The sequence below is a fragment of the Sander lucioperca genome, chromosome 4, assembly GCF_008315115.2.
Source record: "Sander lucioperca isolate FBNREF2018 chromosome 4, SLUC_FBN_1.2, whole genome shotgun sequence".
NCBI classification, from domain to species: domain Eukaryota; kingdom Metazoa; phylum Chordata; class Actinopteri; order Perciformes; family Percidae; genus Sander; species Sander lucioperca.
The window spans coordinates 19,353,881-19,370,541 of record NC_050176.1 but is presented as its reverse complement, the minus strand read 5'-3'; the positions used below and the strand labels follow the sequence as shown (position 1 = coordinate 19,370,541).

Below are 16,661 nucleotides of genomic sequence, written 5' to 3'. Positions count from 1 at the left end.
TCTATCACTCTTAGAATCTGGAAATATGTTTCATACATTTCTCTTATGTTGTTCTTTCACATAACAAAGATATAAAGTGTATATAAGTGTACTGTTTCCAGTATATTCTCTATATTGTATGGGGTCATTGGCTGAAAAACAACTGAGAAGTAGAAGTAGGAGAATATCAAATTTAAGTTATTTGGAGATACATGATTTTCAATGGACAGGAAGGGTATGAAAAATTGTAATCTGAAAAGTGACTAAAGCTGTTAGACAAATGTAGTGGAGTAAAAAGTACAATATTTATAACTAGAATGCGCAAAGTCAAATTTGTAATGTCACCAGGTATAAAGTCTGGAACTGCGCCAGACAATGGCGATGAACTGGGAAAGATGTTATTGAGGAGGCCTATCCAGGGGAATGTACTGAGTGTATGGGTAGGAAGTGTGCCAGGCCAATTTTACATAGTGGCCAAAATGTGCTCCTGCTCTATAGGCCTATTAGTGCAGAATCAGAGCCGACCATCCAGGTAATTTTATACGTGGAAACTGAAGGATTTGACTTGATTTCCCACTGAGCAACTGAATGAAAGGGGCTCCGCCTCCAACGCTGTATCCAGTTCTCTTTATACATGCATGATGGGTACATTTTCTGTTTCGGAACAAAGAACACTGCAATATAATAAAGCTATAAAAAATAAAACAAATCCACACAATCTGTCTCCCATTTATTGTCTATGGAGCAGCTCCAGACTTTATACATGATGACATCACCAGTTTCAGACTTGCTTCTCTGGTTTCTGGCTTTGAAAGAATAGCTCATGTTCACAAATGTTGATTGACTTTCTTAGGCCATGGAAATAACATATTGGAATTCTTAATTTAGGTGCCTTTAAGTACAGAACTTAGGTACATACACTTAGTTACAGTCAGCCAGTGCTGTTGTAAGGAGTGTAGAGAGAGTGAACAACAAACAATGACGCCCTCCACTACTTTCTATTGCACAAAAAAACACTCTGCTCTCTTGTTGCGTTCACAACTGTCCTGCTGTCTGTTTCCACGTGTTCCAGCCGTTTCTACAGCTCCTCCCCCTTTGTTCCAAACCTTCTTGCCCATTGGTTGAGCCTCCTGTCACTCAGCGCGGAAGCGGATAGTCCCCACCCCTCTCTCTGCTTGACAGTTCCCTCCTGACGTCACCGGTTCCGTCCCAACACGGAAATATGGAATAGCGACATGAACTGCTGCGCTGCTGTTATTATGGATTGAAAGTGGTACTGCTGTCTTAGCTTTCATCGTGTTTGTTGACTACCCACGCGGCTTCAGCGATGTTAAACGGCCGGTGCTAACTTTCTGACAGATGGGCGCCCACGCTGGAAATGGAGAGAGAGTTCGACCTCTGTTGTTAGTTCAATAGCTTTAACCCTCCGTTTGTTCAAAGCCATGAAACAAAGTGTTTTGAGGGTCATGGGGGCTCTGGAACGCCTGCTGCTTTCTCTCCTGCTGCTGTCCTGGGAAGGCAAGCTATTGCAGGTATAAAGTTTGTAACGTTAAAGTGTGTTGTTTCTGTTGTTGTTGCTGTTGTTGGTAATACCGTTTGGGTCTTGCTATTTTTGCGCAGCAGAGACCGCAACTGGCCTCCCACTGCGCTTCTGTGTCTATTTCAGGCTCGAGTATAGTTGCCATGTTATGATGATAGGACGTTTGTCCAAATTGCTTGAAGAAAGTTAATACTGTGTGTGTGTGTGTGTGTGTGTGTGTGTGTGTGTGTGTGTGTGTGTGTGTGTGTGTGCGCGTGTGCGCGCGCGCGCAAGCGTGAGCGTCTCTGCACGTCTTGCAATCGCTTGCAATGGTGTACTCGTTCCACGGAGTGCGGTTCAGTTTTCTGTTGCCACCCGTAAGTGGGTACATAAGGGAGTGGTGAATACACACACACACACACACACACACACACACACACACACACACACACACACACACACACACACACACACACACACACACACACATACACATACACACACACACACACAGTCAGACAAACACAGACAAGTTGTCAATATAGGGTTGGGAGGAGGAAAGCAAGCGATAAGGAAATCCTGTTAAGGGAGGAACACAGTATAATTATCAGAGCAGAATCTCTGTGTGTGTGTGTGTGTGTGTGTGTGTGTGTGTGTGTGTGTGTGTGTGTGTGTGTGAGAGACACACACACGTTAGTCAAGTCAAGGCTGAAATCTCAGATACATGACATGGTGACTGTCAGACAGCTGGCTTAAAGTTTCTCTCTCTGTCTTTCTCTTTGTGGTTACCCATCAGGTTGGAGGGGTCAGATCAGTCACCCTACCAGAATCCCTCCTGTTCGTCTCCACGCTGGACGGTAGTCTGCATGCTGTCTCCAAACAGTCTGGAGACATAAAGTGGACCCTAAGAGAAGGTTCATACAAATAGATGTCAATATTATTTCCTCAATCTTCATTTTCATTTTTCAACATGTCTTATGAAATTGTCCTTTGATTTTTTTCAGACCCTATTATTCAAGTACCGGTCTACTTCACAGAGTGAGTAACACACATAACACATGTAGGGCTGGACGATATAGCTACATTTCCTATCCCGATATAGGTATATATATATATATATATATATATATATATATATATATATATATATATATATAGGTATGATATATATCAGAATATTGTTGTAAATATGTTTTCTGGTAATTTAATAAATAAATAGTCTATATGAAATAACTACATGGTAAAGCCTATTTTTTGTATACTCATGTGTGAATTAAATACTTGACAAATGAAAAGTACTGAGTATTTTCTCATTTAATAAGAACTTTAGTGCACAATGAACATAATGTGCAAGGAGCGGGATGGAAAGCGTCGTCCAAATGACGTAAATATTGCCGTAACGCAGTTCGGCTGCTGGTTTTTGGTCGCAATAAAAATAATATATAAAAATATATATATATGACAGACATTTTTATAGCGTTTTTTATGATAGTGTATATCGTCATATCGCCCAGCTTATGCAAGTACACATATAAACATGCACACAACACATAGGACTAGTGTTTTTGGTAATGTGTTTGTAGCACAGAATCGAAAAAACTGTCAAGTACCAAACGTTGGCAGATTTGTAGTCTTGTTTACTCATTCTTGGATTAGTTCATTTCATTTATTTATTCAGTCTTGTACCGCTGCTTTTTAATTATTTTATTTTTTTATATAAACACATTGATTAAAGCAAAGTTACTGGAAAAAGTATCGGTGCTGAGAGAGGCAATAGTATTGACATATTTCAAATAATCAATGGACTGATGTATGAATGTTGTTTTTGTAGGCCGGGTTTTCTCCCAGACCCCAATGATGGCAGTTTGTATGTTCTGGGCGGCAAACACAAGGAAGGCCTGATGGTAAAGAATGAAGTGTGTGTGTGTGTGTGTGTGTGTGTGTGTGTGTGTGTGTGTGTGTGTGTGTGTGTGTGTGTGTGTGTGTGTGTGTGTGTGTGTGTGTGTGTGTGTGTGTGTGTGTGTGTGTGTGTGTGTGTGTTTCTGTTTTTGTGTCAGTTTTCACTTTATGACCCATTGTTTGGATGTGCCTGCAGAAACTGCCCTTCACCATCCCAGAGCTGGTTCAGTCGGCTCCCTGCAGGAGCTCTGATGGTATACTCTATACAGGTGAGGCAATGAGGCCTACTTTATCGGACACGTGTGAGACAGACATTTGTCAGAGACGAAGAATGACCAACGACTACTGTATATGTGACATACTTCAATGCTGTTGGCTAATATTTGTGTGTCTGTGTGTTTGTGTGCACATGAAGGGAAGAAGCAGGATGTGTGGTTTGTGGTGGATCCTGAGACAGGTGAGAAGCAAACCAGTTTAACCACCTCCTCCTCCGAATCCATCTGTCCTAACACTCCCCTGCTGTACATTGGACGCACAGGTATGTTGTGCACACTAACACACACACACACACACACACACACACACACACACACACACACACACACGCACAGGTGGCTGAGGTATTATATGCATTGTGGATTACTGTTTATGAACCTTGCATGTTTCTTTCCCCAGAATACATGGTTACCATGTTTGACACCAAGACACAAGAGCTGCGATGGAACGCCACATACAATGATTACTCTGCTCCACCTTACGATGACAAACAAGACTACAGTACGTCTCTCACACACACATCCCTGGTACTGCACACACATTCAGTCACTCAGACTGACATGGCAGGCTAAAGTAGCTGCATTGCTTTATTGTCCATATGAACTGACAAAAAAACATGTATTTGGAGACATATATGTCTAGAACAGGTGCATTTGAGGAGAGTTAGTACTTTGTGGATTGAAACACTGTACTTCTTCACTTATAGTTTCTTCATTAAATATAACATTTCAATCAATGCAAAGTTTTATTTTATTTTATTTTTTCAACTTCAAGACTCTTCTTGACTTTAACTTTAGTTGTTCACATCCACCAAGGAGTTGTTTTCAGTCCCGTTTGTTTGTCGGCCGAATATCTGTCAACAGGTTTCAGTCAAATAAGTAACATGTTAAACCTTGAGTAATTCATATTTTGATGCAGGTTTGTCTCCAGGAACTATTTTAAGGATTTCCCAACATTTTAAAATAGAGTATTTTGAACTCTATTCCTATTTGCTCATGAACTACTGCACTTACTTAAATGAAAAAAAAAAATGTATGTATTTCCTAATTGTCTGTTTTTCTGTTTCTGATTTTGTTTGAGGTATAGATTTACATTTTTATAAACATTAAAACAATATATGACAAATTTAGAGGATTGTGCAAGCTTGGTGGAGGTATGTGTTCTGTGAGTGCTAGTTTTACATTTATATTTAAAACAACCAGTTAAAGTGCAAGCATGCAAACCTGCAAGAATGTGTATGTAAAAACCTCCCAAAGATGTGACATTCCAGCTTATGCGAAATTGACCTGTGACCTGTTACACTTCCAGAGATGGCCCATCTTGTGTCGAGTGGTGATGGACTTGTTGTGACAGTTGACAGAGAGACAGGTAGGAGAAGGTGTGTGGTTTTTACTCTGTGAATATTTTACCACCACTTATATATGTAAGAGGTTGATGGGCTTCTTTATTTTCATTTCAACACACTCGTAATGCCGTGTGTGTTTTTGTCTTCCAGGTGACGTCTTGTGGAGTCAGAACTATGGATCGCCCGTCGTAGGGGTCTATCTGTACTCTGGCGACACACTAAGACACGCCCCCCACCTGTCCCTCGCCATGGAAACGCTACGCTTCCTCACCTTCTCCTCTGCCAACGACCATGAAGACGCACACTCTACGTTAAAGTGGAGCTATCAGTTTGTGAAGGAGCAAGCCACTGCTCAAACACAACTCGTGTAAGAGAAAGTGTATAAACATGCATACGAAAGAGCTTTAAGATCCTTGTGATGTTCAGTCCAACAGTGATGCATCTGTCTGATTACACAAATTATGAAAGTGGTAACTACAAGGCTCTCCTTCTTTCAAGTTTGTTTGTAGTCTAGTACTAGTACTAGTACTGCAGTTTAATATACAGTACCTGGTGCACCGATTTACAGCAGTTAAACTCTTGGCTGGAACTATGTTTAAGGTGTCTGGTTATATGTTTGAGTGGACACATGCCACTCAATTAAAAAAAAAAAGGTTTTTCTGTGGCAATAGTATGATGAAAAAAAACATACAACTTTAATTCTAAACTAGTCTGCATCTTCATTTTTTTCCGTTAATTATATATTTTTAGAAATCCCAAGATCCAGTCAGTTATTTCTAGTCCTGAGACCAATTAATCCATTCCATTTCATTAAAATCATTTTGTACATATTTGAGTTGTCCTAATAAATTTTAAAAAAAGTCACTGGCTGAGGGAATAACGTTACTTTTTTTTACTATTTAAGACCCACTCTCTATGTAGGAAAGTTGGACTCCCACCTCTACGCCTCCACTTCCCTTGTCCACCATGGAGTCTCGTTAGTGGTGAGTTTAAATGTATAATACATTTTTTTTATCGCATAACTGCATTCACACAACCTGTTACCTTCCACATTCAAGTCATGCACCTGTGGTTATTCTCCCTCCTGCTTTAACAGAGAACATTATAAGTTATTACAGTGCATCAGATCAGGTGTGTCGGACAGTGAGGAACTGATAATGATCAAGGCGATAACAAGATAGCTGTTATGTGACTGGTTTGTGCTTCTTGTTGCCATGGCAGCCTCGGGGACTGACCTTGGCTCGAATTGAGGGTCCACTGACGGCCGGAGTGACAGTCAGAGAGCGAGGGGAGTGTGAGATCACACCGTCCACTGATGTACGCTACCCACCAGGGAGCACAAACAGCCGGAAAAACCACTGGCTGCTAATAGGTACACACAATCGCACACACACACACACACACACACACACACACACACACACACACGTTGATAAATGAGTGTATTTCACTATTGAGTTTCCTGGTTACATGTGCTTACAGCCACAAAAACTAATATAAATATGTATTTCCAAACCTCAGAGTAATTATCAGGGTTCTGTAAAAAATATTAGATGAGAAAAATGTTAACTTAAAAATGACCACAAGGTATTTAATCCCTGTTGTTGCAGAAGGTGCATTGTGTCTACCTTGGAGCAGGGAAGCTGCTGGTTACATGGGAATCTAAATTTTAAGAAAAAATAAGCTTCATGTTCAGCATGAAAGCTAGAACTCTGGCTAAAGAAGAAAGGTCACAAAATTCCCTCAAAACTGAAATAAGTCTTGATTTATTGACCAGACAGAAAAGTGACCCCTCACCATGCAGCACTCAAGCAGCTCTAAATGCATTATATCTGTGTTTTAGGTCATCACGAGCTTCCTCCAGTGGCTCACACCACCATGCTGAGGGATTTCCCAGTCGGCCTGCAGCGTTCCGGTGAGGCAGTCATCCCCCCGCGCCCTTCTGCCTCCTCCGCCTCCCATGCCTCCTACTACCATGAGCGCTACGTGAGTCCCAGCTAATTACAGGAATGATATCAGACAATAATCCTCTTCTATCAGGTTTCTACTGTCTGTTATAGCACACGTCAAGCTGTCTCAGAGCCCAAGGCATTGATGTGATGAACTACTAAATGCCCCTTTAACTTCCATTTATTATAAACTCATTAACCGAGTACAATGACGACAAACACAGATGAAAAACAAGTGAAACCTTGTTATATTTGCATTCTTTCTTATCCCTGTTGTCTTGTTGTGTCCTTAAGTTCCAGACAGTTGCTGGTAGCCATAGCGACACTAATGCTAATAGAGGAGGGGTTGATGCGAGGACAACTGAACAGGCCCAGAGGCCGGTCGCTGTGCTGCCTATCTATATGACTCCGGACCGTCTGACTCTGGCTGTTCTGACGCTGCTGCTCGGAGGATGGCTGGCCTTCGCGCTCACGTACCCCGTTGTGAGTTTGTGTGTCTGTCTGTTGTTAAGATGCATGTGTGTTGAAGATGCAGGTTTTTTTTCCAGATTTTATTCTCAATGATATGAACAAATAGTGGCAAACTGCATTGATATCAAGCAATATTAATGGGTGACACATGTGGGTGGCAAATGGTTTCACACTATTCCACTGATTAGGTGGCAGTAACACTCCTAATATATGCAGCAATGCACCAGAAAAGACAGGAAGAAAGAGACTGATTGCTAGTGAACATGGATGTAAACAATGCTGGATTAAAAGAAAAAAACGGCTATGCAAATGTTATATGAGAAAGGAAATACATTCAACACATTTTTTTAGACCTTAAGGATACACACAGTGAATATTAATACATGTTAACATAACTTTTGTTTATAAGAAAACTCCACAGGGCATCTTTAACTGTAGCTGAACTAAAATGCAATCTCTGTTTGGCTGCATTTCTGTTTGGTATGTTTGGTATAATTTGCTATAACAACATTTGGGTTAAATGTTAGGTGCTGCGTTTAAGGCCCTAAACACCAACACAGGTGTTTTCAGTAATTCTGGCTGATTCTACCTGTTCCTAGGACTGTGTGGGTGTGTCTAGACTGATTGATTGATCTCCCTGAGTCTCTTGTTAGCCTTGTTGCACCTGTTAGGGCAGGACAAATGACAGCTTTACCATTCGTATTGGTAGACAAGATTTGTGACCTAATAAATTTCCATCTGAGCTCCGGCCCACATCAACCTGAGCATAGGTCTAATCAGCCAGAATATCTGAAATCACCTTTGTGGGTGTTCAGAGGATTTATCAGCATTGCAAAGGAGAGACTTATTACCTTTTTATAATCTTTCTCAAAGAAGATCCATCGTCCTCTTTAATAATCTCAATACTGATCTCTCAAACTCCATCTCCATCTGTGTGTGTTTCTCCAGCGTGCAGCTCATCAGCTGAAAGCTCAAAGGCAGCTGGAGGAGGCCTTTGAGTCTCGCCTCCAGCGAATGCATAACAACATGCAGAACAACATGCAGACCAGCATGCAAACAAACATGCAGAATAACACGCAGAACAACATGCAGACCAGCATGCAAACAAACATGCAGAATAACACGCAGAACAACATGCAGACGAGCATGCAGACCAACGTGCAGAGAGGGACCTCGGTTTCTTCGGAAACAACCCTTTCTACTGACACAAACCCCTCCGGTGGTAAGCAACCTAAAACAAGTTCTCTATAATGCTGTTTTTATTTACCTTGGGGTCCAGTGTATTGATTGAACATCTTTTCTTTGCATTGCGCAAATGACAAATTATTAAAATGCATAAAGTAATGTTAAAGCATACTTTTTCTCAAAGCCTAGAAATCTTGTAACATATTAATCATTCCTTGATTGCATTGGGTACAGAACAAGAGCCCCATTCATACTGTATCCCTTCTCTGTATCCAGACTCTCAGCCTGCATCTGCTGACCCTCCACCAAGTCCTCACGCTCACAGCAGCAGCAGCACCTCAGATGTCGATACAAATGGCACCACAGGGCACAATCCCACAGCAGGTAAAACACCAAACTGTGTATTCTTTCCTTCTGTCGCTTACCATTGAGATGAGATGAATTCCATGCTGCTTCATTCTTCCTGTCCTGTGTCTCTCAATAGGAAACGGTGAGGAAGTGCGGGTGGGTAAAATCTCTTTCACTCCATCTGAGGTGCTCGGACACGGCACAGCGGGAACTTTTGTCTTCAGGTACAGTACGTGTATTTTAAAACAGCGCTGTTTCAACAGTTAATCAAAGGAACATATTTATGGATTTGCATGTTTTTTTATCATGAAGTGCAAAACAGTGTACTTTACCTTTCTGTCAAGCATATCATAAGAATGATTTCTTACCATCCAGGAAGACTTTTGTTTATTACCCCCTTTATTTGGTTATTCGTTGTGGTGTTGGCTGGCAGCTCAATGTCGAATCTTGGATGTTGGAGCGTCAGTAAACACAACATCAGATAAACTGTTTTCTAAACAGTCCCTGCTTGAAAACAGGGCAAACTTCTTTAAAGAGTATGTTACATAATCTTTGTCATGTTCCCACGGACACTTGAAATCCTTAAAAGTTTGTGAATTTAAATAAATATAAATAGACACGGGTCATTGAAAGTGCTTGAATTTATATATTTTGTGCAAGAATAGAAAGTTTTTTTTATATATATTTTTTTAACTTAACATCAGAATCAGAAAAGCTTTATTGCCAAGTACGTTTTTTTTACACATACAAGGAATTAGTTTTGGTGTGTAGGTACGCGTCACACAATCTCTAAATACAAGAGGGCTAAGAGAATAGGCGTAAATAGGCGTTATAGGCTGCCATCACAGTCCTCAACATCACTGTCTCACACCATGCCGTGTTGGGACTTTGAATTTGAGGTCACTGGGCCTGAATAGTCCCTGAAAAGTCCTTGATTTTGATGTTGACGAAGGTGTGGGAACCCTGCTAAAAAGACTATATGGTCACTGTGATCTCAAACAAATTGTTTGCTTCAGCAAAAGACCTTCTGACTAGTCACAGTAGGAAAAGCACAGGTGTTGCTAATAACATTCATAATGGCTGTTCTATTCAATTGTCCCAGTGAGCCATGACAGTGAGCCATCATGCACAATACCAACACCCTGAAACTGAAGCAGCTAAATGGAATTCAGCCATCATTCATTTGATTATTTATGTTTTTTTTAGTGAAAAATCCAAATAAATATTTGTTAGTAGTTTTGAGTTAATGGCCTAATCATACAAAACCTGTGAGATAAACCATATTGTTCCGAATCACATACAGTACTGTGCATAATATGTTATGGCCCTCTTTTTTTTTGGGGCTATAGGGGTCATTTTGATGGACGCCACGTAGCGGTGAAGCGAATACTGCCGGAGTGTTTCGAGGTAGCAGAGCGTGAGGTGCAGCTCCTCCGAGAGTCTGACACTCACCCGTACGTCATCCGATATTTCTGCACAGAGAGAGACCGCCTCTTCACTTACATCGCCATCGAGCTGTGCGCTGCCACCCTGCAACAGGTCAGCACCTCAGGGCCTTGTTAGTTGACTTTTTACTATTGTTATAAAGCTGTTTTCCATTTGCATCCCATACTTGAATGTCATTTAATGACATCCCGTAATAACAAAACTAACATATATTTGTGCATGTTTTTTTTGTGTGTGTCTGTATTCTCTGCAGTATGTGGAGGATCCGTCTTGCTTTCCTGAGGTGAATCCTATAACTCTGCTGGGACAGACCATGTGTGGCCTCTCACACCTCCACTCACTCAACATAGGTCTGAGATACACACACACATACAGTACATTTACATGTAAACACACAAGTGCATGCACAAATTCAGTTTCGAAAGGATTCCACTGCTTAACTTGGACAGCTAAAAGCTTCTCCTCCTCCTCATTCTGAAAAACTTCCTTCGTCTCTATCTTTAGTCCATCGTGATCTGAAGCCTAGAAACATCCTCCTTTCTGGTCCCAGTGCGCTGGGTCAGGTCCGAGCTCTCATCTCTGATTTTGGACTCTGTAAGAAGATCCCAGACGGTCGGAGCAGCTTCTCCTTGAGGTCAGGAATACCAGGAACTGATGGGTGGATAGCTCCCGAAGTACTGCGAGATACTCCGGGCAACAAACCGGTAGAATGCACACACATCACAATTGTCTTTCTTTGAACATTCAGTCACCTTGTTAGCTAAAATGATTTGAAAAAAAATGAATAGCTGATTAAAAACAGGTTCATATTTAGCTTGAGGGTCTGTGACCCAGTTTTTAGTTTATCATGCAAATTTGAATGGTACTGGATACTTTAATGGATACTTTGGTATTTTAGGTTCAAGAGCATGGACCACATGTCTTATAAAAGAATGATTCAAACCTTTTTATATTTTTTTTGTCTAAATAAATTCATATAAAACCAAAAACTCAGCTGACCCCCAAGGTTGAGGAAATGCGAGGTATCATGAGTCTTTTGTGTTTCTCCTCTTCTCTGTACAGACAGCAGCGGTGGACGTGTTCTCAGCAGGCTGTGTGTTCTACTTTGTGATCAGCAGGGGGCAACACCCCTTTGGTGATTCATTAAGACGGCAGGTCAACATCCTGTCAGGAGAATATTCACTCTCACATTTTATGGACGACATACATGGTGAGAGAGGTCATTGCGCATGTGTCTTTCTTGGCTTGGTTCATGCGTAATCATAATTTATTGTTTTTCCAGAATAAAAGCTAGTTCAGTCAATTCCTCCACAATACTTCTGCATAAAATTCAAAAAAATGGAGATTTTAAATGTACCCAACCACCTCCAAGTCCGGCATTAAAAGATCCAGTCCTGTCCGTGAAATCTTTTTTCCTACTATGGCCACGCCAAGACCTGCCCTTCAATAGCATTCACACACTACTATTGGCCAGGCGTCCATGCTTACGCAAGGTAACGTAACCCGATTTGTACAGGTCCTATGCCCTGACCAATCAGTTATCCTAACCTTAACCACTTGATGTCAATGCCTAACCCCAACCTATCGAGCTGCTATTGAAGGGCGGGTCTTGGCGTGGCCATAGTAGGAAAGAAATTTCACGTCCTGAACCACCATGATCAAATCGCACCTCAACAATCCAACTTCCTTTCAAATACGCTGAGTAATCCAGTGGTTGTTTTGCTATGACTTGCGCCTCTTGGGTAGAACTACCTTCCAAGATGAGTCCCTTTAATTTCTTTATGGTTTACATGTAATTTTCAGACATTGTCGTAATTGCACAAAACCCCCCAAAAATATTGCAGGCTGTATTCTGTGTATAATATCTGCTGCCACTTACTCCACCCTCACCACAGCCTAAACTTTCTGAAACTCGACTGCAATAAGTCAGAAATCCTAATCATTGGGCCAGATTCACTCAACATCAATGGCTCCATTGTCACCCCCTCCACCCAAATACGCCACCTTGGAGCCACTCTTCCTCTCGCCCCTAGGGTGACAGGACGTTTTCAATCGCCACCCCAACTCTCTGAAAATCATTACTAAACCACATCCAAAGTGCCCTCACACTGTCATCATTCAAAAGGCCCTCAAAACCCACCTTTTCAGACTCGCCTTCCCCAACTAAGACTCTGATCTTGCTATTTTATTTCTATTGCAGACTGATCTCATGAAGTGGCGTATGTATGACACGGCAATTAGTATGCCATTATTAGCGTGTTATCAAGACGCATACTCGCTTTTTAGCGCGTTTATCAACGCCGTTTGGCCTCCATTGACTTACATTACCTTGCGATTGCGTGTGAATTGACGCCGTAGCGAGTAGTATGAGAGGGCGAAAATCCGCGTAGGGAGGTTGGTCGGGGTGGAGGATTGGTAAAACACAGGACTTTCACCCAGGAGAGCGGGGATTACGTCCCGCGTGTGACTTTGTGTCCCGTGTGTGATGTTTCCTTTCCACGTTTGTTGTTTTCCTAAACCCAACCCCGTTCTTCTTTTCCTAAATCCAACCCGCATGTGACATTTCCTAAACCCAACCGTAGCCTCGCGATAACACGCCACGCGCCTTTAGAAAGTGCCACGTGGCGTGTATGTTTGCGCTGTGATGTTGCAGACTGCCATCCGCTGTATAGAGCGTAGACATATACGCTGATAGCTCAAAATGCGTACAGATAACACGCCACTTGGTTTTAGGAAAGTGGCGTGTATGTTTACACGAAGTCATGATATCACGTCCATTGTCTTCATTAAAATGATTACTGCTTATTTGGCTTATATTTATGTGTAAAGTGTCTTTAAGGACTTTTATATTATTATAATAATCATAAAAATCTGCTGATGGCACAAACAGCAAAATAATAAATGAAAATTTGAAAACGGTTTCTCCCTCCAAATCAGATGACGTCATAGCACAGGATCTGATCGAGCAAATGATCAGTGGCGAGCCCTCCGCCCGGCCCTCCACCGCCTGTGTGCTCAAACATCCGTTCTTCTGGAGCCCCGAGAAGCAGCTGCTCTTTTTCCAGGTGTGTTAAATCAGCTGGTCATAGATACACAAAGCACTGCTGTCTCTCTTGTGATACTAAAGGTCCTTATGACCATGACTACTAGTCATTTTTTTTCTTCTGGTTTAAAAGCTCTTATTAGATGTTTGTTTATCATTTCCTGAGCAGGAAATGTGTAAGAGGAGTATGCATGTATACCTGGGTAGTCTAGGGTTTCCTCCTGTTTTGCTCAGCCCCATCTCTCTCCATGAAACAATTTGTTTGTGTTTTGTGTGCGTACGAATGTAGGACGTTAGTGACCGCATAGAGAAGGAACCAGCAGACAGTCCGATTGTGGTCAAACTGGAGACTGCAGGAAGAGCAGTGGTTCGAACCAACTGGAGGATGCATATCTCTGTGCCTCTACAGACAGGTACACACTTTACACTTAAAGGCCTTTTTATGGTTCTGCGGAGGCTCCACGCAGAGCTTTCATCGTAGCCTACATAAGTGGCCTGATGTTTATACTGTGTGTGTGCGTGTGTGTGCGTGTGTGTGTGTGTTAGAGCGAAGGAGAAGTGAGAGAGTGACGGCGATTAGCTTCGGAGCGAGTAGCGACTCTAGAGTCATAGTGAGAGAAACAAAGTGTCTCCCCTGTGTTTTCAGACCACGGTGGGAAATCTGTAGCAGGAAAAGTTAACCCTCTCCTTGATTTCATTTTTGTTTATGGAGAAGGAGAACCAGGAAATGAGTCAGGGGAAATGCAACGCTACCAAGCCACGGCCGTGCGACGTGCGTCGCTGCGACGTGTAGTTACATTTTTCGAGAGGTGCACGTCAGGCTATGGCGTAGGGTCCGGCGTAGACGCAGAGGGGTCTGCGGGGGTACGCCGTCGATTCTACGCACAAGCATAAAAAGGCCTATAGTATCACGTAGGTGCACTGTTTACAGCTGTGCAGGATGACAAAGCCATCAATGGTCTGTCACTTTCCTGTGTACGTTCCAGACTTGAGGCGGTTCAGGACATATAAAGGAAACTCAGTCCGAGATCTGCTGAGAGCCATGAGGAATAAGGTCAGCATGCTTATTTCAACACGTATGTTTCTTTATACAAGCAGGCCCACTCTGACACATGTTATGTTAACATTGCATGTTACAGAAGCATCACTACCACGAGTTGCCACCGGAGGTGCAGGAGACTCTCGGTGAGCTGCCAGAAGGCTTCGTCAGCTACTTCACCTCACGGTTTCCACGGTTACTGATGCACACGCACGCAGCTCTGCACATCTGCTCCCCTGAGAGATTGTTTCACCCCTACTATCTGCAACCCAACGCCAAATCGCAATAACATGACTCTGCACTCCATACTCTGTGTATATACACACACACACACACACACACACACACACACACACACACACACACACACACACACATTGGTGAACTTACAGTGCCCCTTTATTGCTTTTGTAAAGCCCATACTGTTTTGGGGGAAGATACAGTGCTGTGAAAAAGTTTTTATATGGCTTGAGTTTTTAGATTCATTAGGGTTTTTTTGCAGCTCTTGATCAAGAAACAATTTTAAGATTAAATTACAAAGCACTCCGACTGCATACCTCCACAGAAGCTGCATACATTTGTTATATTAATAATAGTAAATGTTTTTAAACTACATTTTTAACGTGTAAGTCCATCAGAATGTTTGTATTAGGAATAGTTCAGCAACGTGTTTCCTCTAAACAAATTCAGGAAAAAGGCTTTTGGTGAGTTTTATAAAAGTCATCGACATGTTCAAGACATTAGGGGATTCTGTTACTGGAGCACTGCCTGATTTTGGTTGAAGGAAACAAACACAGTGCAGTTCTTAAATGAGGAGACCTGGAGAACACGGTCAAAGGAAGAGCTTTTTAATAAGTTGCAGCAAAAAAAAAGATATAACCATGTACCGTTAGGGCACAGGTTTAAGCTCTGAGTTGGCTGATGTGTGAAGATTCCTGCATCCTTATTTTACATTACAGTCCTTTTTTAGTTTTTTAAGCAAAGCAACCAACTCAAATTCAGTCCAGGAGAAACGCAGCTGTTTTCTCTCAAGTGCTATAGTAATTGGAATAAAGCAAAATTTTTCCATAATGGCCAAAAACAATGACTTTGCACGGTACAAAAATCAATTTTTCCAGGCTTCAAGTAATGTCTTTGTGTCCGGACAGCAGTGAGCCGGACCAATCGGCGTCCGGTGAGGAGCTACTGGCAGCTCTGTGTGTGCGGTTTGGGTGTGTGTGACGGCCGCGAATGTTCGTTCGAAACAACAATGGCAGACGTGATAAACAATCACCTGCCAGGTATTTTTTTGAAAAGTGCCTGCCCTTTCCCAAACAGTTTCCAACGACGAGCTTCTCACATGGTTCTGTGTAACAAACCATCTGGAGTGTCAGGTTACTAAAGAAATGCCCTAAAACTAATCACTTGTTCCTTGGCCCATTGCACCAGATTTAATGGAAGTATGTTTACAATTTAGCAGTGGTGGAGGAAGTACTAAATCTCAGTACTTAAAGCGTAACTCTCGCCAAAATTCAACCTAGGGTCTTTTTGTGAATATACCCGAGTCAAACTTTCGTTTAAAAGCATATTTGGGACGGAAACGTCACTTTTAAGATTTACCGTATTTTCGTTTTTCGGTCAAATGACCTTTTGAATGGGAGTGCTAGGGGCACTTTTATGCTAGCCTCAAAATAGCTATTTTTAAAACACTAAGAAGGCTCGACACAACATGAGACTTTGCTTCAAGTATCACCTGGGGCTCTACACCTTAACTACACCGGTGCACAAGGGATATACTAAATCTGTGGCTACTTGTTTTGATATCGACTCGTTTTGACTGCTGAGGTGGTAGCAGCCGGAAACAACAAGAGCTATGGTGAGTTGTTAAAACCTTTCTTTTTAGTAAACTCTGGGTACACAAACAATGTTCTCAACGCTGGAGTTCATGTGAAGAGCCCCTGGCGATACTTCGAGTAAAGTCTTATGTTGTGTCGAGCCTTCTAAGTGTTTTAAAAATAGCTATTTTGAGGCTAGCATAAAAGTGCCCCTATTACTCCCATTCAAAAGGCCATTTGACCGAAAAACGAGAATACGGTACATCTTAAAAGTGGCGCTTCCGTCCTATTATGCTTTTAAATGAAAGTTTGACTCGGGTATATTCACAAAAAGACCCTAGGTTGCAT

General features: G+C 42.0%; 1 protein-coding gene across 2 annotated transcripts; it reads left to right on the top strand.

Moving 5' to 3' along the window:
* The first annotated feature begins 1,170 nt into the window (after positions 1-1,170).
* Positions 1,171-15,373, top strand: ern2 (endoplasmic reticulum to nucleus signaling 2). 2 transcript variants are annotated; one of them, XM_036000934.1, is made up of 24 exons: positions 1,171-1,511; positions 2,295-2,412; positions 2,503-2,536; positions 3,330-3,402; positions 3,594-3,666; positions 3,813-3,935; positions 4,073-4,174; positions 4,982-5,041; positions 5,169-5,385; positions 5,923-6,001; positions 6,240-6,390; positions 6,862-7,004; positions 7,262-7,450; positions 8,387-8,660; positions 8,900-9,007; positions 9,105-9,195; positions 10,321-10,510; positions 10,671-10,767; positions 10,922-11,121; positions 11,480-11,627; positions 13,355-13,482; positions 13,750-13,873; positions 14,447-14,514; positions 14,600-15,373. In XM_036000934.1, exons 1-24 carry the CDS (start codon positions 1,422-1,424, stop codon positions 14,786-14,788), a joined length of 3,069 nt encoding a protein of 1,022 aa, XP_035856827.1. In that variant the 5' UTR covers positions 1,171-1,421; the 3' UTR covers positions 14,789-15,373. The 2 variants fall into 2 exon arrangements, with proteins under 2 accessions (XP_035856827.1, XP_031165477.1); XM_031309617.2 differs by having other exon boundaries at positions 1,172-1,511; positions 9,108-9,195.
* The last annotated feature ends 1,288 nt before the right edge of the window (positions 15,374-16,661 follow it).